The sequence below is a fragment of the Danio aesculapii genome, chromosome 6 (assembly GCF_903798145.1).
Source record: "Danio aesculapii chromosome 6, fDanAes4.1, whole genome shotgun sequence".
Taxonomy (NCBI): Eukaryota; Metazoa; Chordata; class Actinopteri; order Cypriniformes; family Danionidae; genus Danio; species Danio aesculapii.
The window spans coordinates 26,992,156-27,016,506 of record NC_079440.1 but is presented as its reverse complement, the minus strand read 5'-3'; the positions used below and the strand labels follow the sequence as shown (position 1 = coordinate 27,016,506).

Sequence of the window (24,351 nt, the reverse complement as noted above, 5' to 3'; positions counted from 1 at the left end):
GATGAAGTAATTTGCTGTAGCAACCCAGACAGACTTTTGTATGTCAGATAAAACAGGCCACACAGATGCGTGCAGAAAGCGCGTTGATAGTCGCTTTTCGCACGTTGATATTAGCATATCTATTTTTATCCAGTCATTTGCGCGTTTTACATGACATCCACGTTATACTGTACACGCACTGCGTCATGGAAAATATACAGTTAACTTACCTTAAGCTGCACGGAGGGATGGTATTCGCGAATGTGAGCGAACATGTTTGATGTATTGCCTCCTTTTGCGGCTACTCTGCGCCCACATTTTTTACAAATCGGATAGCCGTCCTCTAAAACAATCCCTCGTTCATTTTTTTTTTGAATCCGAAGTACTCCCATACTACAGATTTTAACTTTTTTTTCGGCGGGGGATGGAGGTCAGACGAAAAAGCCTCCGGCTCTGGCATTATCTCTGCTGCATGTGCACGGGAGTGTAGGTGCGCAAGTTCAGAGCGTGACCCGCCAAGCGGAAAAAAAGTTGCGCAAGTGATTTTTTAAATCTTATGTTAAAACCGTTGATATGCAATTGTTCATGGTATGATAATCGTGCACGTTCAAATCGTGGTAGACCGCCATACCGGTATATTGTTACAACCCTAGCTGTTAGTCATGTCAGTCATAGAGTATGCGCTGAGTTACGTGTGTACAGGAAGTTCAGTTATTAGAGTGGTTGCTCGCATGCTCATCGCATGGTCGGAAAGGCTGCCGTTCTGTGCCAGAGCAAGAGCACCAAACAGCAGGAACCGTCACGTGTATGCTGTGTTTATGTCACTTGTCACCTGTACTGTGTGACTAGACTGGTTATCTACGTGTTCGAGACGTTCAGTAAACATTACTCGGAAAAGACAATATTCTTGTCGTGGCTCGTTCCTCCCACGCATCCACATAAGCCAAAGCAAAACCCAAAAAAAAAAAAGAGAACACACGACAATATTCTCAACTCATTATCTGCATTAGAGGGTTTTTACAGTGATTAAACAGATCATCTTCAAGACAGGATTTTCTTAATTAAATTTGTACAAAATGTATGCTAAAACGAAAGAGAAAGTCCGTTTAATGGTGAAGGGATTGATCAAATATGCCTATTGATGGAAGGTTTGCGAAGAAATTTGATGCTCCCTTGTACAAGTATTTTGTATTTTCAAAATACAGTATTTTATTTTGATATATTTGTGGCTGCTGTGTTTTGTAGTTTATTTCGATACATTTAAAATTGGTGTATTTTGTATTTTATTTAAAAAAAAACATTTCAATTTATTTTTGCCCATTCCTGCTGACAGCATATACATTTCGGTCACAAAAATGGCGGCCGCACTGTGTGACGTCACATATGGAACCTATGAATAAAAAGATTAAAAAAACAAACCTGCCTTAAATTATTAGTGTGTGTGTGTGTGTGTGTGTGTGTGTGTGGTGTGTGTGTGTGTGTGTGTGCATGTGTGTTGAATTTTTTTAATAGATAATATCCGCAATAGGCTGTTTGTTAGTTTTATTTGTGGTAAAAATCTTTGGGACATAGGCTATTTTATTTGTTGTCACCAAAACCTTTAAAATTATATAGTTCGGCAGCCTATTCTCCAAAAAGTTTCTATAGTTGCTTTTTATGAATTGGCCTTGATTGGTTCATTACAAACAATCAATGAATACTCACATAAACATGATGGTTTATTAATTAGCTATTATCTAGACTTGAAAATACAAATAAATTGTTTAGGACAGTCTTTTCTATTTGCTTTATTAAATAATCATTTTAATATTGTGCTGTATTTTTTATTTTATAGCTAAAATTTGACAATAATAATGTGGAATGGAATATTATCATAATTGCGCTCTCTATATTTTATTACAATGTCACAATTACTCATTTGGCTGCTAAATAGCCTAGAGGTATCAGATAGGCTCTAAGCAGCAAATAACCTAAATGAATATGATAGAATTATACATAACCTAAGTAGGCCTATAAACCTGTCTAATTTTTTTTATTTTCGAAAGAGACATTTGAAACTGTTGCAAGTGGGCTATTGATTATCGTGCGGTCCTGTTTTAATGACAAAAATCATAATCAGCAGTCAATGTAGCCTACCGTATAGATTAACTATTTTCGTTTCATTTTGTTTATCGTTAAAGTTTAAGTTTATCGAAAATTATAGGCTAGCCTATATATAAGAAACGAATAAGGAATATACATGCTTTGTCCATTAGACCGAAAACTAAAATCCGTAGATATTCATAACCAAAATGACATGAATTTTGTCGTAAGGCTACATGTGAAAAGGAGAATCTGATTTAGGCGGAATACTCTGGCAGAAAATATATTTTATTGGCTAATAACCTTTCAAATCTTACATCATTTTTGTTTAGAAACGACGAATTATAGGCTATCCTTCTTCTGTTTACGTTTATATCATTATACATTCCTGTGTTATAATTTTAATGTAATTAATTCGCTTAAGTTTTACCCTCTGTGGCGTTCACACTTTCTTTCCAAGAATACAGGTAGCCCAGCCCGTCCCAAAGTAAGCCCCCGGCCACTTAGCAACAGCTGAGCCAATGATCGGCCTCAAAATGTGTCCCCCTATGGTTTCCACCTACAAGCGGTGGCAAGGCAACATGATAAAAAACGCGATGACGTCTGGTTGTGTGCGAGAGTATTATGGGCTGTGTGCAATTCTAAAGCTAGAGCTGCAGGCGGACAGAGCTTGCGCACACAGCTAGCTTCTCTGCAAGCTAACGGTAGAAGGTAAACATGGAGCTGTCGGCTGTCGGAGAGAGGGTGTTTGCTGCTGAATCCATCATCAAGAGACGAATACGCCGAGTATGTGAGGGGGGAATGTTGTGTGAGAATGAAGTCGACATTTTCTGTACATATATGCTTATGTCGTCGCTAACGTTAACGATTTTTTTCTGCGCAGGGTCACATGGAATATCTCGTGAAATGGAAGGGTTGGTCACCCAAGTAAGTAATACCTATTTTGTCTGCTGTTCCTTGTATAGTTGTTTTAGTGACGGCGATGACTGTCAACCCTTCTAGATGTTGCGAGGGCCATATATTCCCATTGACAAGTTACTATTATGGTTATTGCTGCATACAGGATTTGACAGATGACATGCTGCAACATTAGCTGGCCCTGTCAACGGGACATTCTAAAACACTTAAGTGTTTTAACTTGTAATAGTAACTAAGTAACTACTATCAGAATAATGAGCCGTTTACACCGCTGAAGGAAGAACAATTATGTTACACATTCTCCCTGTATGTTGTTATTGAGGGGTCAATGACATTCATACAAGCGCATGTAAAGTCACGTTAAGAATGCTTAAAGTGGCATTGTTCAATTTATACAGTAAATAGGAGCTTCAACTTTTAGCAGGAGAAAGTGTTTATCATGAGTGTTTTTATAGAAATTTGGTTGTCTCTGGGTGTTAAGAGAAACCATATTAAGCTTTTATAATGACTTCAAAGGGGATAAAATGTTTAATGTGACATTGTTCACTTTATCTACATAATTAAGGCTTAACCTTTTGATAGTAGTTAGTGTTAATTACAAGTAAAATTTGATAGATTGTTGTTCACCACAATTTAAGGTACACTAAGCCATGCTATGCTGTTTCTTTTCATAATAGACTTCAATGGGGAGAAAATGCTTAATGTCATAATTTTCAGTCACAGAAATAAGAGCTCGGTCTTTTGACATCAGAAAGTGTTTGTCATGAGTAAAATCTGATTGAAATGTGGTTTTCCCCACTTCTTGTTAAGGTACATTATGCCATATTAAGCTTTTTTCTTATAATAGACGTCAGTTGTAGAAAATGTGATTTTTACCTTAGTGTTAATTACAAGTCAATTTTGGTTAAAATTTGGACTTCTCTTGTTGATGTTTAGGTACATTAAGCCGTGTTAAGTGTTTTACAATGTATACTGCTAGCTAGCCTGGCAATAAAGTGGTAGCTTAAATTTAGCCAAAGATTAACAATCACGTGAAACTTATTGTTTTCAAAGGTACAGTACTTGGGAACCAGAGGAAAATATCCTAGACTCGCGTCTTTTCATCGCATTTGAAGAGAGGTAATGGAAATGCAAAAATACAAATGGAAATACAAAATAAATTCCACGCATGCTTTTGTTTTTTCACTCAGGGAGCGTGAGAGAGAAACATTTGGTCCAAAGAAACGAGGGCCAAAACTCAAGACTTTTCTTCTAAAGGTTCAATTTATTTCATTACATTGTTTTTCAAGTTATTTTTGGTGAAATGTATATTTATCTTAATGTTCACTTTTCCTTGAGGTGTCACTAAGCTTTTTTTAAGTATGTAAATAAATCAGTATCTGTTCTGCATAGTACTCTGCATTAATCTTTAAAATTCCCGTTTGCAGGCCCAAGCTAAAGAAAAGGCAAAGTCGTATGAATTTAGGAATGAACCGTCTAGAGGCATTCATGTTACATATTCCAGTCCAGAGCCTGTAGTAGCCCCTAGAGCGAGAGAGGGCCTGCGCGCTGTGGTTCCCACCATTTTCCCTCCCAGCACAGTCAACCGAGGTGAGAGTGTAAGGCTTCAGTCGCCCGAACCAAGGGAACATCATTCGCCACACTCACCTAGACCCACAGATGAATTTACCCTTACCCCAAAAAAGAGAGGACGGAAGCCCAAATTACGCTTCACAGATGGGTATATGAGCAACTTGCATCCAGACCATGTAAAACGAGCAGCAGATGAAACCATGGCAAGCATTCCTTCTAAAATGGCAAAGTTAGGTTTGGGGGAAGACGATGAGAGATGCTCTGACATAAGTGGGAGAATTAAAATGTCTCACAAGCACTTGAATGCTACCTGTTCACACAAACAAAATAACGTCATTCCAGGCAGGAGTACCCTGCACATTTCTCCACAGTGGAATTTGCATTCCAGCAGAATGGAGGCAGGCTTACTGGACCACAGGACTAATCCACAAACATACCACTTTCACCAGAAACACCTGAAGCACTATTCAAAAAAAAGAAAATTTGAACATGGTGATTCCAGCAGACAGCCTTCACTTATTGCCAAAATCCCAGTGTCGCATATATTCAGAGAGCCTGGGGTGGAAGATGCTTGGAGCCCCTCCTTCATAAATGTAGAGAAAGTTGTAGTTACTGATGTGACCACAAACTTCCTGACTGTAACAATCAAAGAGAGTAGCACAGATGAAGGCTTCTTCAAAGACAAAATATGATTTTGTACTGCAGCCACTATGTATTTTCCATCTTTACACAAGTCTTTTTTTGTTATAAATATTCCGCATTGTGTAAAACTTTTTATGTCACACTGAAATCTGTATTTATTGTGAAACTGCTGCTTTACGAGTATTGCAGGCAGTAGACATGTTAAACAAAGCTAAAACTGCATTCAAATACACAGGAATTCTCATATGTTGTAAATATGTTTTAATTAGTTTATTGTCTCTATCTTACATATTATAGTCAATGTCTATTGTAATATTTTTCACAACTAGCACAATATTACATATTGTAATTATGTGTAATGTAAAGTAAATTTCTTTGGAATTTTTATCAGTTTATATTGTCAGTTACCTTGTATGCTTGTTCCATGGTACAACAAACTTAATATGCATATTAAAATGTGTCAAATGAAATTCTAATTTTCGTTTCAAACTCAAAAGTAAAACACAATAATTAACGTTTCTTTTGTGTCTTATTTTAACGCCAGCTTTAATTGTTTTTTTATTTGTTATAGTTCTAGTATTTATTTTTTGTGGGGCGATTTAAGCGTGGGTCTATAAATAGCGCAAATGTAATCAATAATCCGCACAAGCACTGTCCATATTCAATGAGTCGTATTAAATAATAGGCTTGTTCCAGCATACTGATCGTAATGTAAAAATATATTAATTCTGTGTATTTAAACAAATACTATTAAAAAACAGTACGTTTATTCAAAAGGTAAGTAATCGGCTCTTAAATGCGCGGTTTGTGCAGTTAAGCCACCGTTAAAGGATTGTAAAAACTTGCATCTATGTGTTTTGTTATTAAAATGTACAGTTGATGGCAAAATGATGTGAAATTTTAATAATTTTTCAACTATTTATTTAACTATTAAATAATTTTCCTATATGCCGTTTAACGCTGTTTCTACATATTTCTAAACGGGACAGCGGGGAAGAAAGTACCATTAAAAAACATATTTTTAAAAGATAAAGTTTTATTCAGAAATATTAGCCTATTTTTGATGTGGTTACTAACAGTGGTCTATCAGTATCAGGTGGTATTTTGTACAAATGTAGAACAACTTTGAAATAATTTCACTCTTACTATAAATTGCACATTGTTCATTTCATAACACATTGTAACGCACCCGTGGTAATACAGCAATATGTGTTAGATTTACTGATATATCTTTCTTATTTTAAATATATCTGACTATGTTCTTGTTAATGTTAAGCACAAACATATTTTGTCCTTTATTTTTGCAAACAATATTAAACTGCATTTTCATTTTAAATTGCAGTTTCATCAAATTTTTCAAAAGTAACCCAACAATGCAAAATGTTAAAAATGTATAACGTTTTTGAATATTTATTATTATTGATAGCGTTATCTTGATGAAAACATGAAACAAAACAGTGCAGAGGGACTTAAGTGCTCCTCTTGTCCCCACAGGTACTCTTGCCATTTAAACCTGATTTAATTGTCTATACCATGATTACAGTAGCCTACATAATATTTTGCCAGTTATTTTGCAAGATATTCCCATTAAAGTGTCATTTAAAGACGTAATTAAGTATTGTATTAAGTAGGCAGGTCGGTCACTAGCCTAAAGACTAAATTGTATATAGCCAATCGAAAAAAAATCCTATAAGGTGGCTTATACCAATACTGACCTTAAAAGTTAATTAAAAAATAAAGACTACCAAAATAAAAGCAACAAGACTTTCTCCAATAAAGCATAATGGCACTAAATACTGTGAAAATGTTCTTGTTCTTTTGAACTGAACTTGGGAAATATATTTATTTTTTTAAGTAAAATAACAATTCGCATGATGGCTAAAATATTTTGCCTTTAACTGTATATTATTTTATAAGTTTAGGCTTTTTGTCGTGTCATGGGTGATGGCAAAAGTTAAAACCCTTGTTTACGGACACATTCGCTGCGCTTTCGATCAACAAGTAGGGCCTTCATGGTGCCTTTTGTTTGTTTAGGCCTACTCATCAACAATCTTCAAAAAGCTGTTTTAGATTCGATTTTACTCAATTGTTTAAGTTCAGTCGTGTAGCATAATGCAATTAAAATAGGCGCAGTCAGTAAATAGTCAACATTTTGAGCACATCGTTTTTAATCTGTTAAATGGTCTCTTAATAGAAATGTTTTGCAATTCGTTCATTAAAATAATGGGTAATTTTTTTATTGATTCAAAATGCTTAGCCCATTGATGGCCGGGTGCATTAATGTAGTAAATAAAGTTTGTAACATTTTAATACTTTAATTGTTTTCACATATTTAGTGTACATTCAGCTACTGTACATTCAGCAATGTGTAAGCGTTTGAACCCGGCACCCGCATAGGCATATAGGCGGGTGGTGAACAAACAGGGTAAGGCTAATATATGCGCTGCCCTTTAATGCATTTAAAAAGAGTTGCGACCGACCAAGAAGAGATTTTAACAAAGCACCGCCTCAACAAACGTCTATTATTCAACACGCACATTAAATTATTTTATTAAACTATCCCACTGATTTACACTACCGGTCAAAAGTTTGGGGTCAGTTTATTTATTTTTTATTATTATTGCTTTTATTTAAAAACCTAATTAAAATTATTCTGTTCATCAAGGCGGCATTTATTAAATATTTAAAAATTGTTAAATATTTATTAAATATTTAATTATTACTTACTGTATGCAGTTTCAAATTAAATTATTACTACTTGTTGCTTTTATTACTATTACCAGTAATAACTTTATTACTCTTAGTAAGAGCGATTTCTGAAGGATCGTGTGACTCTGAAAACAGAAGTAATAAAGCTGAAAATTCATCATCGCGGACGCAGCCCTCACTATTCTGCCACCCTATCGGCCGCCTAGGTCGCCTCTGGACGCGCCGGCTCCGAGAATATGAAATCATTCTCTTTTTCAGCCAATCGAAAACCGAACTTGTAATTCATCAATAAATATTTGACCTTTAAAATAGAAAACTCCAAACGATTTCCTAAACAAGATTACTACACTATAGGCTAGACTACGTTACAATAAAACTACCAATTTAATGCTGAAAACAAATTAAACCGGAATAATATATAATACCTCTCTCGTAATACTCATTTGTTGTTTTATTACTTATGTCCTTGACCAGTATATAAAAATTGTCCGCTGGCCAGCACTTTTGGTTTGGTTTTCAGAGCTGCTGCGAACCCTTAGTAATAGGCCTTTTTCACACTTCCTGGTTCCGGTAAGCGAAACGGCGGACTACAACATCCGGTTGCAATGGAACAGAGTGAGATAGAATGGCAGAGTCGTCTCGTCGCTGTTATTGCAGCGTTCCCGGCTGCTCCAGCTTAAAAAAAAACAACATCCTTACCTCAATTTCCACGAAAAGACACAGGACAGAGGAAACCATGGGTGAAATTAATTAGACGAAATGAATGTCCTTCATTTCAATTGATATGCCAGAGTACGCTCATGTGCAGTATGCACTTCAAAGCGGAGATCATTATGTTTTATCAAATATTGGTGGTCTTAGTTTTATTTAGATGTGAAATTATAATATAGACAAAATTCCAGTTAAGTTATCTGCCTTCTGCAAACAAGTGCTCCTATCAAGGTCATTAATATATAAGCACAATTTCCCCCCACATTGGAATAATAGATGTAGGAGCCATTTGGCAACTGTCAATTGCTCCACTAGGTGGTGCTCTTTAAACAGGCTTTATAAGTGGGAACGAATATTCAGGTAACAGGTGTTGCTAGACGGAAGGGAGCACATACAGTTTTGACCACACACACACATACACACACATTCATTCATACACACACAAAAACGAACGCATGCACATTCATTCACGCTTTAGCGTGACGGTTTGTTTTGTTGGTCTGTACGTCACGATATGAGGCAGTGTTTGATGTACAAACGGAAACTTACTTGGAAGGAAGTTTGTGAACTATTGGAGTTTGCAACTGCAATAAACCTAAATACTCATGGAAACAAGTAAGACTGTTCATTGTGTATACACTTCATCAAACGAAGGACAGTGTGCGTCATCTGCCTGTCTAACAACATCTCAGGGACTTCAAGCAATAGGCTTAGCCTCTACAAACAAGTCAAAACTTCCGCTTCGCATTAGCGACCCGCCAGGAGTGACGCCGAACTAGACGATTCAAGCCGGTCGTGTCTGAATGGAGGCCACAAAGATATCGGCATATTAGGTCTGCTGTGGCGTGTTTGCTCTGCGCTTTGGAGGACTTGGACGACGCTATTCATCAGCACTGCACGACGTGAGTTCTACGCAGAGGGTCTACATATTCGCTGGACTACGGCGCCCAACGCAAGGTATGTGTAGCGCTACAATAAAATGAATGGCCATTCAATTTGTGTTCAACTTGCGGGGCAAAATCCAATGCATTGGTGACACAAGGGGCGGGTAAATAACGTCGTATTTTCCGTGAACTCTGTTACTGTTTTGCGAACGTATTGTTAACGCGTGAACTAGGTCACGGAGATGAATGAAGCCATGGACAGGCCCGACGAGCCGGCCGTAACGTTAGAAACAAACAATATCGAACATAATGATGCGCAAACCTCAAAAGAAAAACGCGTTGTTAAATTAACTGTTAAAGCATTCGCTGAAAAACTAGAACGTCTGCAAAATGAAAGGAAAACTAAGCTGAATAAGGCAGCCAGTCTAAGAAATGTGTTGAATGGTTTGATTGAAAAGGGAAATGTTGTACAAGTTCAATGTGTATTTGATGATCTTGTTAAGGTCTGTGATGAATCAAAAGATGTTCATGAATATGTGATGGGTATGCTACCTGATATTGAACAAGAAAAACATGATGTTTGGTTTAAAGCCAAAATGATCGCTAATAATGATATTATTTCTAAGGTGCAATTGTGGTTATCAAATTCTGGTCAAAATGTGAGTGTTGGTGCTGCTAGTAGCCAAATTGGGGATGATATTAATCCAGAGGATAGTGTTTCAAATGCAACCAGTAAACGCTCAGGGAAAACTGCAGGTAGCAAATCAAGCACTACTTCCATACGAATTAAAGCACAAGCTGAAAAGGCTGCATTGCTTGCTCGTAAATTAGCTTTACAGGAAAGGCATGCATTGGAAGAGCAAGAGCAGCAGATAAAGAGAAAATTAGAGCAACAGGAGTTGGATACCATGTTAGCTGAAACTGCTGCCAGACTGTCTGTGCTCGAAGCTTCTGATAACTTATGCAGTGAAAATGCATCTGATGCTATGAATTCTTACCTGGCGAAAGAAACGCAAAGTTCAGCACCTCCACACAAACTGGACCCGATGGCAAGCGAATTTAAATGTTCATCTCAAAGTAAACCACAACAAACACAGAAGTGAACATCGACAACAACCCCCCCACTTCTGCTACATCAAGCTAGTCAACAGCCCACCACTAGACCAAAGGAGTGGTCTGCTTTAAATAGACAAACAACTCAACTCGACCGAAATACACATCAGCAATCACCCCAACTTAATGTGCCAAATACAAATCAAAGGTATACAGAAGGATCTAGTTCAGGGGTGCACAGTCGAAATGACACATCACTTGTTCAACAACCGCATTTAATATCCCTGCCAGCAAGAAACATCCCTTTGTTCGATGGAGATCCTCTCCAATATGTCTCCTTCATGAGAGCCTTTGAACAAGGAGTGGAACAAAAGGCTAGTAAGAGCGACTGTTTGTACTATTTGGAACAGTTCACTAGGGGGCAACCAAGGGAGCTCGTTCGTAGCTGTCTATATATGACGCCTGAGTCAGGCTATGATAAAGCAAAGCAGCCGGTACAGGAACACTTTGGCTGTAAGTACAAGATCGCTGTGGCATACATTGAAAAGGCTTTATCCTGGGCTCCAATAAAGAATGAAGACGTTAATGCTCTGCAGGCTTATTCTCTCTTTTTGCGAGGGTGCTGCAACGTTATGGAGGAACTTCAATATATGCATGAGCTGGACATGCCAAGTAACATAAGGGCAATTGTCTTAAAGCTGCCATTTAAACTTCGAGAGCAATGGAGGACTGCTGCACATGACCTACAGGAAACAACAGGAAACAGAGCATTGATCAATGACCTGGTGAAAGTTATAGAAAGACATGTTCAAATTCTGTCTGATCCATTGTATGGCAATATTAGCGACTCCCCATCTGGAACAACTGGACAAAGAGCTGTAATTAGGCCACGATTACCTCCAGAACAAAGAACTAAAGGAAAAAGCTTCGCTACTACCATTACACCCGTGAAAGTAGAGCGTACCTCAGGATCAAGGACCGTCTCCCTTAGACATAACTCTGCATCTGCTTTATTCTGTGCATACTGTTCTCAGAGTCATCTACTAGAACATTGTCCACAGTTCAAGTGCAAAAAACACAGAGACAAGATTAATTTTCTGAAGGAGAAACACCTTTGCTTTGGTTGTTTAGGTACTTCACACATGAGTCAGTATTGTGAGAAACGCCTAACTTGTAAAATATGCAGCCAAAGCCACCCTACTGTACTTCATATTAACAAGAGCGACACAGCCAGCACGCATAAAGAGCATGTTGCTAAGGTCACAGTAAGTACATCTACTCAAGTTGACAAAGACATTAAATCACACTCATTCGCATCAAATGCTGAGACCTGTGGACATACAGGGGCCGGAAAGGATCAGTGTCTGTTATCCATCGTGCCAGTCCAAGTCAAGTCTATCAAATCCGATCAGGTAATACTGACATATGCATTCTTAGATCCTGGCAGCTCCGCAACTTTCTGCTCTGAACAGCTTATGCAAAGGCTTCATCTTACTGGGAAACGAACCCGGTTTCTCTTATGCACTATGGGGCAAGAAAGGGTAGTGCCAGCATATTCACTCACAGGATTGGAAGTGTCTGGTATTAATGGTACTGTCTTCCATGAACTTCCTCAAACCCTAACACAAAAGAAAATGCTCGTAAACACAGATAACATTGTGACTGCTGAGACCCTGGTAAAATGGCCATACCTGGTAGGATTAACTCCTCCAAAGATAGACGCTAACGTAGACCTGTTGATTGGAAGCAACGCACCAAGGTTGTTGGAACCTTGGGAGGTTATTAATAGCCATGGGAATGGCCCATATGCTATAAGGACCTTGTTGGGATGGGTCATTAATGGTCTCATGCATGGAGAAGACTCCGGTATAAATGCTGAATGTAGATCAGCTGTAGTTAACAAGATTTCAGTATGTAAATTGGAGGCAATGTTGAATAATCAGTATAATCATGACTTTAATGAAAGAGTCACAGAAGAGAAAGGGCTATCAAGGGAAGATAAGAAGTTCATGGACATTGTGGAAAGATCTATAACACTCAAGGGCAACCATTATCAGATGAAATTGCCTCTTAAGAAAGATGTGCATCTGCCCAATAACTTTGCTGTGGCAAAACAAAGGCTAACCAGTCTAAAACGGAAGTTTCTGCAGAATGAACATTTCTTCAAAGAGTACAGTAATAAAGTCAATGAGATGTTACTTAAAGGCTATGCAGAGAAAGTACCTACCCAGCAGTTAAGTGGAAGCAGCGGCAAAGTCTGGTACATTCCTCACCACGGAATATATCATCCCAGGAAGAAAAGTCTGCGTGTGGTATTTGACTGTTCTGCGTCATTTAAAGGAACATCATTAAATGAACAGCTCCTACAAGGTCCCAACTTCAATAACACACTGATTGGGGTCCTCCTTAGGTTTCGGCAAGAACCTGTGGCATTCATGGGGGATGTGCAAGCAATGTATTATCAAGTTAAAGTTCCAGAGGAGGACCGAGACCTTCTGAGGTTCTTGTGGTGGCCCGAGGGAGATCTCACGAAAGATGTGTCAGAGTTCCGCATGACTGTCCATTTGTTTGGTGCTGTATCATCTCCAAGTTGTGCCATCTTTGCGCTAAGGAAAACAGCTGATGACAATCAGGCTGAATTTCCAGTAGAAATTACACAAACTGTTAAAGAAAACTTCTATGTAGACGACTGTTTAAAGAGTGTGGAATCTGAGAAGGAAGCCGTAACGATGATCAAACATCTGACCATGCTCTGTCAAAAAGGAGGATTTACCTTGACAAAGTGGGTAAGCAACAGTTGCTCCGTACTGCAAGCCATGCCACAGGAATATAGAGCTAAGGGTGTGAAAGAGCTTGATATGGACCGAGATGAACTTCCCATGGAAAGAGCCCTCGGATTACAGTGGTGTGTTCAGAATGACACATTTACATTTAAAATGGTAGCTTGCCAAAGGTCCTGCACTAGACGTGGAATGTTATCTGTTTCTAGCTCAGTGTATGACCCACTTGGCTTCCTGGCACCAATTTTACTACCTGCTAAGATAATGCTGCAAGAATTGTGCAGAAGAAACTATGGATGGGATGAAACAGTACCTCAAGAGCTACTGCACCGCTGGACAAGATGGAAAGAGGAGTTGGAAATGCTGTCTAACTTTCAAATTAATAGATGCATCAAGCCCAAAGACTTTGGAACTGTCATACATGCTCAGCTTCATCATTTCTCAGATGCTAGCGAACTAGGATATGGGGCAGTTACTTATCTCAGGATGCAAAATAGCAAAAATGTCATCCACGTTGCATTCGTGATGGGCAAAGCCAGAGTTACACCTTTAAAGACTGTTACCATTCCCCGTCTAGAGTTAACAGCTGCACTTCTCGCCGTTCGTATGGACCTGATGTTGAAGACAGGTGCAAATTCCACTGAAAGAATCAATATTCTGGACCGATAGCACATCTGTGCTTAAGTATATAAATAACGAGGACAGACGTTTTCATACCTTTGTGGCTAATAGGGTCACCATTATAAGAGAAGCAACAACAACTTTACAGTGGCGGTACGTTCGTTCCAAGGAAAACCCAGCAGATGATGCATCTAGAGGTCTGAGGGTTGGAGACTTTATTGATCACAATAGGTGGATAGAAGGTCCAAGCTTCTTGCATAAGTCAGAAGAGGATTGGCCAGCTGACAGAACTGATATGATGATCAAAATCGATGACCCGGAAATCAAAAGGGAAGTTCTAGTGAACGCAGTTAGTGTAATTGACCCATCAAATAGTACCAGCCGTTTAATTGCATACTTCTCAGAGTGGAAGAAATTGAGGGTAGCTGTAGCTTGGCTTCTTAAGTATAAGAAAATGCTTCAGAAACAGTCTCACAAGAGGAAAGAGTCTGAGATGACCTATGAGAATACGCAGAGTCTTCCAGTGCATGAAAGGTGCACTTTGTCTATTGAAGACATAAGCGAGGCAGAGTTTGCCATAGTACGCTTTTGTCAACAGCAACGATTTAGTGAGGAATTTGCTACCTTATCAGCTGGTAAAAGAACTGTGAGTAAGCAAAGCCCTCTGTACAAATTGGATCCATGCTTGGATAACGGACTTCTAAGAGTCGGTGGGCGACTAGCCAGAGGTTCATTACCAGAGGAAGCTAAGCATCCACTGATTTTGTCCAAAGACCAACATATAGCTACTCTCCTTCTGCGAGATATTCATGAACGGCTCGGCCATAGTGGTCGAAACCACATTCTATCCACACTGCGAAGGAAATACTGGATCACAGGCGCTAATTCGGCAGTAAGAAAGACAATGTCTGACTGTTGTCTTTGCAGAAGACAAAATGGACGGATGATGCTACAGAAGATGGCAGACTTGCCCATGGAGAGAATTCTTCCAGACAAACCACCATTCACCAACACAGGGGTCGACTACTTCGGACCTATAGAAGTGAAGAAAGGACGAGGCACAGCCAAGCGATTTGGCGTAATATTCACCTGCCTGTCTAGCAGAGCAGTTCACCTTGAAATAGCCAACTCATTGAATACAGATGCATGCATTAATGCAATACGTCGGTTTGTCTGTAGAAGAGGTCAAGTTGTTCATTTACAGTCTGACAATGGTACCAATTTTAAAGGAGCAGAGAAGGAACTCAGAGAGGCACTCTTAACCTTGAATCAGACAAATATTGGAGGAATGCTACAACAAAAGGGCATTAAGTGGAGCTTCAACCCTCCTGCAGCGTCGCACTATGGTGGTGTTTGGGAGCGTATGATTCGCATGGTAAGACGAATTCTCTCTTCAGTCCTTCATCAACAAAAATTGGACGATGATGGACTCCAAACAGTAATATGCGAAGTTGAAGCTATCTTAAACGACCGGCCCATCACTAAGTTATTTGATGATCCAAATGATCTAGAACCTCTGACACCTAATCATATCCTTCTCATGAAAGGTAAGCCGTCTTTACCACCAGGGCTATTTGAACACCATGATTTGTACATTAGAAAGCGATGGAGGCAAGTTCAGTACATATCTGATCTATTTTGGAAACGGTGGATTCGCGAATACCTGCCATTATTGCAAGAGAGGCAGAAATGGAACGAACAGAGAAAAAATCTTAAACCAGGAGATATAGTTATTATTATGGATCCTACAGCACCACGAAGCTCATGGCCCCTTGCAAGAGTGTTGGAAGCATTTTGTGACAAGAAAAGGATTGTGCGCTTAGTGCGGCTTCAGACCAAAAGTAGCATCATAGAACGGCCTGTGACTAAACTCTGCCTATTGCAAGAATCAGTCTAGCGTTTCTGTTATTAAAGTGCCCCACTGGGCTCTTGTGTATTTGATGTATTGTGTATGTGCACCCATTATCGCCTAATGTTCTTTTATGGCTCCTTAATATTATAATTGGGAATTGTTACATTTGTATACAATTAGGGGCCGGGATGTAGGAGCCATTTGGCAACTGTCAATTGCTCCACTAGGTGGTGCTCTTTAAACAGGCTTTATAAGTGGGAACGAATATTCAGGTAACAGGTGTTGCTAGACGGAAGGGAGCACATACAGTTTTGACCACACACACACATACACACACATTCATTCATACACACACAAAAACGAACGCATACACATTCATACACGCTTTAGCGTGACGGTTTGTTTTGTTGGTCTGTACGTCACGATATGAGGCAGTGTTTGATGTACAAACGGAAACTTACTTGGAAGGAAGTTTGTGAACTATTGGAGTTTGCAACTGCAATAAACCTAAATACTCATGGAAACAAGTAAGACTGTTCATTGTGTATACACTTCATCAAACGAAGGACAGTGTGCGTCATCTGGGTGCCTGTCTAACAACATCTCAGGGACTTCAAGCAATAGGCTTAGCCTCTACAATAGACAACTAATACAAATGCTATTTTTTTACAACAAAATTAATTTGGTTAGTCAGTTTTAAAATAAAGCTGGTATACTTTTCTTACAATTAATTCCTTTCTCATCACAGTGTTATTGTAGTTATTGGTTCAATTCCTTCAGAGACCCATATGTTATTTAGTGGTATTAATCAAGACCATCGTCTTTTGATTTTACTAAATCTTATGTTATCAAAACTTGTTTTACAGTAAATACCAAGAGTAATAATAGAGCTTTTCAAACTCTTTTCCAAAAAGAAATCACTACTGTTCCTTATATACAATTTTATTGGATGTCTTTATTAAAGGGTGACTTGATTTGCTGAAAAAAGTGTGGCTGTTACCACAGAAATATCAGGTTAGAAACAAAATTAAAGAAATATCCTATAAACTTCTCCACAGATTTTATCCATCAAAACATTATTTACAAAAATTAAAAGTGGAATTGATGTAAATTGTATTTTTGTAATGAATACGAGGAGACGGTTTTACACTTATATTGGCATTGTACATAGTCAAAAGGAAGAGCTGCAAAAGACTAACAATTTTCAGTGTTCAAAACCTCTTTCATCATTGTGGGAAAATGTACTTTTTGGCTTTACTGTCTAATTTACTAATAAGCAACCAAATTTTAAGGTATTGATCACTGAACTATGCTTGTATATTACCAGCATCAGAGACTCTTTAAACAAGGAAGGCTACCCACTTTAAAAAATTGTGAACTCTATAATGTATTTATTTAATTATTACATATGTACATTTTGTGTATTTGAATTTTATTTATAATTACCCCCTGGCATGTATATTTTTTGTGTTGTAGAATGTTATTTGCTGTTCTTTAAATAAATAATAAAAACTTAAAAAGTAAAAAAATAAAAAGCAGATGAACAAAATGAACTGGAACATGAACTAACTTTAACCTGAAGATTCAGAAACACACTCTATACGCTACAGACGGGCTGTTTTGAAGATATTTGCTTTAAAATTTACAAATTTAGTAATTAGTGTTAAACTGAAGTTCTTTAAAAGAATCGTATTCAAACACTGAAACACAACAACAATCATCTTTATTTTTTCCGGCGAGTTGGAGCTAAATTATGTTTCCAGACTTGAGTAAACCTTACGAGCATTAAGCAACCTGTCATTATGGGGCTACTCGTTCTTTCGCATTGACCGATAGCAACTCGCCCGTATCTGACCCTGAATACAAAGGAAGGAGGGGGTTAGCACAGCTTACGGACAACTACTAACATAAAACTAATACTGCTGGATGTTAAATAGTTATATTTGCTAACGAATGGCTTGAGTTAGCAGATCTTATGCTGTTGGCTGTGCACCTTACTGTAACCTAACGTTGCAAACGCTTTGTTTAAGACACATTTTCTGCACAAATTCCTTTTAAATGCTGATTTATTTAGGCTACATCAGTTCATTAACCAAGCGAACAACCTGTTCTTGTCCAAATTAAGGCAAAGTTGACAGTGAAAATGTCATCCGATGTCCTGAGGCTGTCATGTTTCTGCGACTGTCAGCGAAACCGGAATTAGCTGGGCATTGCTTTGGAGGGCGCTTCCGGTATTCAATTCCGCTGTGAAAAAGGTCTATAATAAACAGTGCTCATTAGTGCAACGTGCGGAGGGGGACTTTTAATTTGATTGACAAACTTACAATAGCTAAAGTGTTTTGTTGATCATCAGCATTAAATTACATTCATATTACGCCTTACACCTGTTACATGTTTTCAATGCATTTTTTTATTTATTTTTTGCTGCTATCTCCCTGGTCTCTGGCCAGGGGGAGGCCTTCCCCGGCCTTACACACACGCTCCGCCTATGCGTGATCAACAGCACCTGCATTTCAGTTTCTCAAAATAGCATCGCCCCGGCCAAGATGGCTACCTCATCAGACGTGTCTGTAAGAGCTCCTGCACCATATATATTTAGATAGTTTAAAAGAGCTTTTGACTTGTCGTACAAAGTGTATATCGTTTTGTTTAGTTGTTAAATCAACGTTTTTCCCGGAATTGCGTTGTCATGGGGCGTAAACGTGGTCACCCAGGTAATTCTTCGGCTGATGCTAAAATAGCTAGCGTTAGCTTTAACGCGTGCTCACCGATCATTACGGGCCATGATTATGTTGTTTCTTGCATGAGCGAAGATGATGCCTTCTGTTTAGCTGAAGAAGAGTTTCCTGCACTGCCTGTCACTCCGTGTAAATCACCAGTGATAAAGAAAAGAGCAAGTGATGACACTCGAGCTGATATCTCGTCACAGCTGTCAGATATAACTCAGTTAATCAACAACCGATCAGACGGAATAGAGAAAAAGATCTCGGATATGTCCATTGAACTGAAGGCCGTCGTTGAGAAAGTTACAAATCTTGAGAGGCGTATGGATGATGTTGAACAGCCTGTGGCTCAAATGCAGCGGAGGACAGATGATATGGAAACTTATTTGAGAAGGCGTAATTTGAGGATAGCTGGGATTCCTGAATCTGTGCAAGACATTCAGCTTGAAGTGGTCAAAATCTGCCAAAATGTTCTTCCAAGTGCAAAGGATAAGCTCTCTGATGTTATTGATGTGGCTCATAGTTTCAGGAAGATGCAACAAGGTGGTCCCAAGGAGCGTCCCAGGGTGACCATTATGCAGTTCTCCGTTCGTTCGTACAGAGATGCTGTCTGGAGAGCCGCAAAGAATTCTTCATATTTGAAAGAGAGTGGTCTGCGTTTCATGGAAGATTTCTCAGCGAGAGACCGTGAAAGGAGAAAAAAGCTGTGGCCCGAGGTTCAAAAAGCACGTGCGGATGGGAAGACGGCATTTTTTGTCGGAGGCAGGGACATACAAGGACAGGGACATACAAGGACAGGGAGAAATCATCCTGCATACATAAAGTGCCTTCATATGTTTAACGTTTTGACTTTATTTCATGTGCACTTTTCAGACATTGACATGGAACTGTTGCATACAATTTAGAGACCGCCTATTATTTATGTGTACATGTATGTATGTATGTATGCGTATACATGTATATATGCATGTGTATATGTATGTGTGTATATATATGTATTTTTTTTTTTTTTGAAAAGGGGGAAAAAAAGCTCTTTTTGCTAATTTTCATCGTTTAAGTAGGTGCTGTACTTTTAAGGTTTTTTTTTTTTTTTTTTGAGACCTTTTTTGGAGGATATACTTTTAATAACTACAAAAAAGTTATTTGAGCTAACAGAACTTTCCTTAAACAGGTTAATTGTTCCATTGTTCGTGTGTTCTTTAAATGTCTTTATCTGTTGTGTCCTTAAACGCCAGGGGTTTAAGAAACGCTGTTAAACGCAAGGCCTTATTTTTGTTTTCTAGACAATTTAGTTCTGATTTTGTGTTTTTTCAATGGTCTCATTCTGAAGCTACTGATGTTAATTTTTGGAAATCGCAGTGGGGTAGTGAGATATGGTTCTCACATGGTACAAGCCGCTCTGCTGGATTATCCAGTTTAAAAAATAATTTTGCAGGTGATAAGTGTTGCACACTTACTGTGATGTAAGTGGCCATTTTATTTTGTTAATTATAAAGTGTTATAATGTGATCCTTATTCTTGTTAATTACTATGGGTATAATTCTAGAACTGAGAATGATCAATTACTATTTGTTTTAGAAGATAAGCTTACTTATTGGCAGTCAAAATTCCCAAATGCATATTTAGTGATTGGCGGTGATTTTAATACTGTCCTAAATGAATCTCTTGATAGGTGGCCACCTGGTCGCTCGTCAAACTCAAAAACAACTCTGAAAGCTTTCATGGATACGTTAGAGCTTATAGATATAGGGAGGATTAAAAATGTGAATAATAGAGCTTATACATGGGGCAATAAAAATTCATCTAAACTTTCAAGAATTGACTTTTGGTTAGTCTCTGGAAACCTTGATAAAGAAAATATTTATATTGATATCTCAACAACGCCATTAACCGATCATAAGGCTGTTTCCATTAAAATTTTACTTTCTCCTGATTTGAAACTTAACAAGGGTTAAATAGTAAATTCAAGTAAATTTAATTTTTGGTTATTAAGGGATTTGTCCTTAAGGGGCAGAGTTCTTCTTTCAAAAGCAGAAGGAATTTCTAGATTAACTTATTTTGCCTCAACCATATATCTAGATAATAAAACAGTGAAGTCCATTGATACGATTTTATTTAATTTCTTATGGAAGAATCGTGTACACTACATACGTAAATCTGTTGTTTTAAATTCGCTAAAAAATGGGGGTCTTGACTTTTTGGATTTCGCTTCTCTAAATAATACTCTTAAAATTAATTGGTTGAAGTTTTGTTTGAATAAACCTTCTCTCTGGAATTTTATTCCCAATTTTATTTTTGATCAACTTGGAGGTCTTTCCTTTTTATTATTATGTGATTATAAAATTGAGAAATTACCAGTGAAGCTCTCTGCTTTTCATGCTCAAGCCTTGTTGGCGTGGAAACTGATCTACAAGCACAATTTTTCACCACAACGTTATTTTATTTGGAACAATAGATGTATTTTGTATAAATGCAAGAGTATCTTTTTGGAGAGGTGGTTTGAAAAAGGAATTGTTTTAGTTTGTCAATTGTTTAACACTCAAGGGTATCTTATGACATATGACGAGTTTCTTGTACATTTTAACTTTCCTGTAACTCCCAAAGAATTTTCTCTTGTTTTTTCTGCAATTAATTCTAATATTGTTTTCTTATTTAGAGGTGTAACTTGGATTGATAAGCCCATAATTAGTCTAGTTGATACAGTGTATGGTAAAATCTGTTTCTCACAGTCTAAAAATAACAAATCTATTCGCTCTCTATTTTTAAACCAAGTTGTATCCAAACCTAGCTCTATTACCTATTGGAATAATTTTGTAAGAATTCCTAAATGGGAAATTATTTGGTCATTGCCTCACAAATTTTTGGTTACAAATAAGATTAAAGAGATATCTTTTAAACTAATTCATAAATTCTACCCGGGTAAACATTTTCTCAGTAAATTTAAAAGGGATATTGATATAAATTGCTCTTTTTGTTCTATTTGGAAACTGTACCCCATATCATTTGGCACTGTGGTTATGTTAAAAAGCTTTGGTATGATGCTTCTGTTTTTATAAAAAAAAAAAGGTACACTTTAATTTTAATCTGCATTTTGAAAATGTAATTTTTGGATATTTTAATTAGGATAATTTGAATAATGAAGTTTTTGTTATTAATCTATTTATTCTGTTAATTAAGTTTCATATACATAAGTGTAAATTTTCCAACAAAAAAAAATTGTTTTACTGTGTTTTATAAGGAGCTGAAAAATTACTTCTGCACTATTCAGCATAGTGCTAATCAAAAGGCCGTCAAAACTGTCCAACTGTGTTCTAGTTTCAAAATTTTTGATTAATGTAAAGGTCATGCTTGTTTGCAAGAATTTTGGATAATTATTTATACTTTTGTTTTATGTCTGTTTTATTTTTTATTTTTTGTATTATTGTTATTATTTTCCTTCTATTACCCTGGCATTGTTTTGTTTACTACATTGTTATGTATCTGTTGTTTAAAGCATAAAAAAAAAAAAAATAAAAATAGCATCGCGCCAATGATGGGCATTAACACACTTCCTTTATGGACCGGAACACCCATGAGTCCACAAAGTGGTGCAAATAAATTTGCTATTTAAACAAATAGCAAAACGCAAAAATTATGGTTGGGCTCGTCTGAAAAAGCAACAAATCGACAACATTGCTTCTTATAGATCATTGAGCCCATAATATTTAAAATAATGACATGTTAAAATTTGCAAATATATGACAGGTTTGCGACATTTACGAAGCATTCATTAAATCATTATCATCTACACGCACAGAAATTAATGGGCACAAACAAAAAAATAATTCGTATATTTTTCATGGGAAAAAATATTTTTCTAAACGAATTTCGTTTTACATAATTAATTACTAATAAAGATTAAGATAAAATCTTAATTTCAATGTATTTTTGTTGGTCAGTTATTTACAAAACAAACAAGAATAACGAATAATGTTTGAGGTGAAGTGCTTCAAAACAAGTCCGCTGTATATAGAGAGAGATTAGACTCAATAATAATTCACGCAAAAGACATGATGTACACATGCGTAGCTAAATTCACGTACGTAAAATATTTATTTATACTTACAAAAACAATTCACATGCACAAAATAAAAATACATTTTCATAAAATACGTTTCACAAATGCAAAACACCATTTGCAAATATATAAGAGTGTACAAAAAGTTTTGAATGTTTAAAATTCACGAGTTCATCCTGAATGAGAATTGTGCAAATCCTCTCTCACGTACTACTCACCCTGAATACGAGTGTGTGCATTTTTGAGACTTTCCTGTCAGCACACACCTCCCACGTGAGTCACTCGTGCCCTGTAGCCAATAAGATGCGAGCTTACTGTTCAACCAATCACAACTCCCTGAGAACGCGGGAATGACCGAAGCGCTTCACTGTGCGCACTATTTGCGCAGTCTGACTTAATTAACGGAGATGATCCTCTAAGAAGAATAGACTTAACACAAGCACTTTTCTATTGAGTTACTGAAAATACACTCAGATTCTACTATAAAAAGCGTATACACAAACTAGTAGGAAACAGTATTGACTTACAGGAGTATCCGCCATGTTGGTTAGAGGAACAGACTGCGCAAAAGGAGCGCAGAGTGGTTGACATCGAGTACAGCTCTCATCTGATTGGCTGAGAGGTACGAGTTGCCTGTTTTAGGCAGGAAAGTCTCAAAATGCACACACTCGTATTCAGGGTGAGTCGTACGTGAGAGAGGATTTGCACATTCTCATTCAGGATGAACTCGTGAATTTTAAACATTCAAAACTTTTTGTACACTCTTATATATTTGCAAATGGTGTTTTGCATTTGTGAAACGTATTTTATGAAAATGTATTTTTATTTTGTGCATGTGAATTGTTTTTGTAAGTATAAATAAATATTTTATGTACGTGAATTTGGCTACGCATGTGTACATCGTGTCTTTTGCGTGAATTATTATTGAGTCTAATCTCTCTCCATAGCTGTATGCCTCAGGGCCAAAACACAAACTTGTTTAGTAAATAAAAAAGCAGGAAAATATCAGGAAAGAGCTGAAATGCTGGTTATTTTACAAGTGGTTTTACAGATTTCAGAGGAAATATCTAAATTTAGAGGGAACATAAACCTGACAACAGATCCTATCATGTCATAGTGAATGCTCTTAAATAATGTAGCCCTATTGCAAGCATCACGTTGTTATTGAGATTGTGTCTGTCATATACAGTGCATTTTTTACAGACGCTAAAGAGCACGTGCGGTGACCGCAGAGATGTTCAGCTCGGACAAGACGCCGTTTAAAGTAGTTATTTTACATATAGATTGTTTTATATTATTTTATTGTTTTTATATTTGTAGCTTGTAGATAAAGCAAACGTTTTGTTCAGCTCGGACAAGACGCTGTTTAAAGTATTTTTTTTTACATATAGAATGCTTTATATTATCCTAATGTTTTTATATTTGTAGTTTGTATATAAAACAAACGTTTAGTAAAACAATGGTAAAACGATAATAAAACAATGGTAAAACGATAGTAGAACGATGGTAAAATGATAGTAAAACAATGGTAAAACGATAATGAAACAATGGTAAAACGATAGTAAAACGGTGGTAAAACGATGGCAAAATGAGGGTAAAACGATAGTAAAACGAGGGTAAAATGAGGGTAAAACGATGGTGAAACGAGGGTAATGGTAAAACGATAGTAAAACGATAAATATAATGATACACAAATATCTTTAAATGAATTAAAGGATTAAATTATTTCAAAAAGTATTATTTTCTACGTAAAAACCACTACCTCCAT

General features: G+C 37.2%; 1 protein-coding gene and 1 pseudogene across 1 annotated transcript; both read left to right on the top strand.

Annotated features, from left to right (window-relative positions):
- The first annotated feature begins 2,701 nt into the window (after positions 1–2,701).
- On the top strand, positions 2,702–5,922 carry cbx8b (chromobox homolog 8b). The gene is made up of 5 exons (XM_056459054.1): positions 2,702–2,847; positions 2,945–2,988; positions 4,033–4,098; positions 4,170–4,236; positions 4,407–5,922. The coding sequence occupies exons 1-5, from the start codon at positions 2,779–2,781 to the stop codon at positions 5,241–5,243; spliced, it is 1,083 nt and encodes a 360-aa protein (XP_056315029.1). The 5' UTR covers positions 2,702–2,778; the 3' UTR covers positions 5,244–5,922.
- A 7,554-nt stretch (positions 5,923–13,476) lies between these two features.
- On the top strand, positions 13,477–16,057 carry LOC130231235 (uncharacterized; annotated as a pseudogene).
- The last annotated feature ends 8,294 nt before the right edge of the window (positions 16,058–24,351 follow it).

Excerpts from the sequence above, each read along its gene's own strand:
- cbx8b (XM_056459054.1), top strand. The coding sequence starts at position 2,779 with ATGGAGCTGTCGGCTGTCGGAGAGAGGGTGTTTGCTGCTGAATCCATC. Across the intron at positions 2,848-2,944 it reads TCAAGAGACGAATACGCCGA|GGTCACATGGAATATCTCGT; the intron begins GTATGTGAGGGG and ends TTTTCTGCGCAG. Across the intron at positions 4,237-4,406 it reads TCAAGACTTTTCTTCTAAAG|GCCCAAGCTAAAGAAAAGGC; the intron begins GTTCAATTTATT and ends TCCCGTTTGCAG.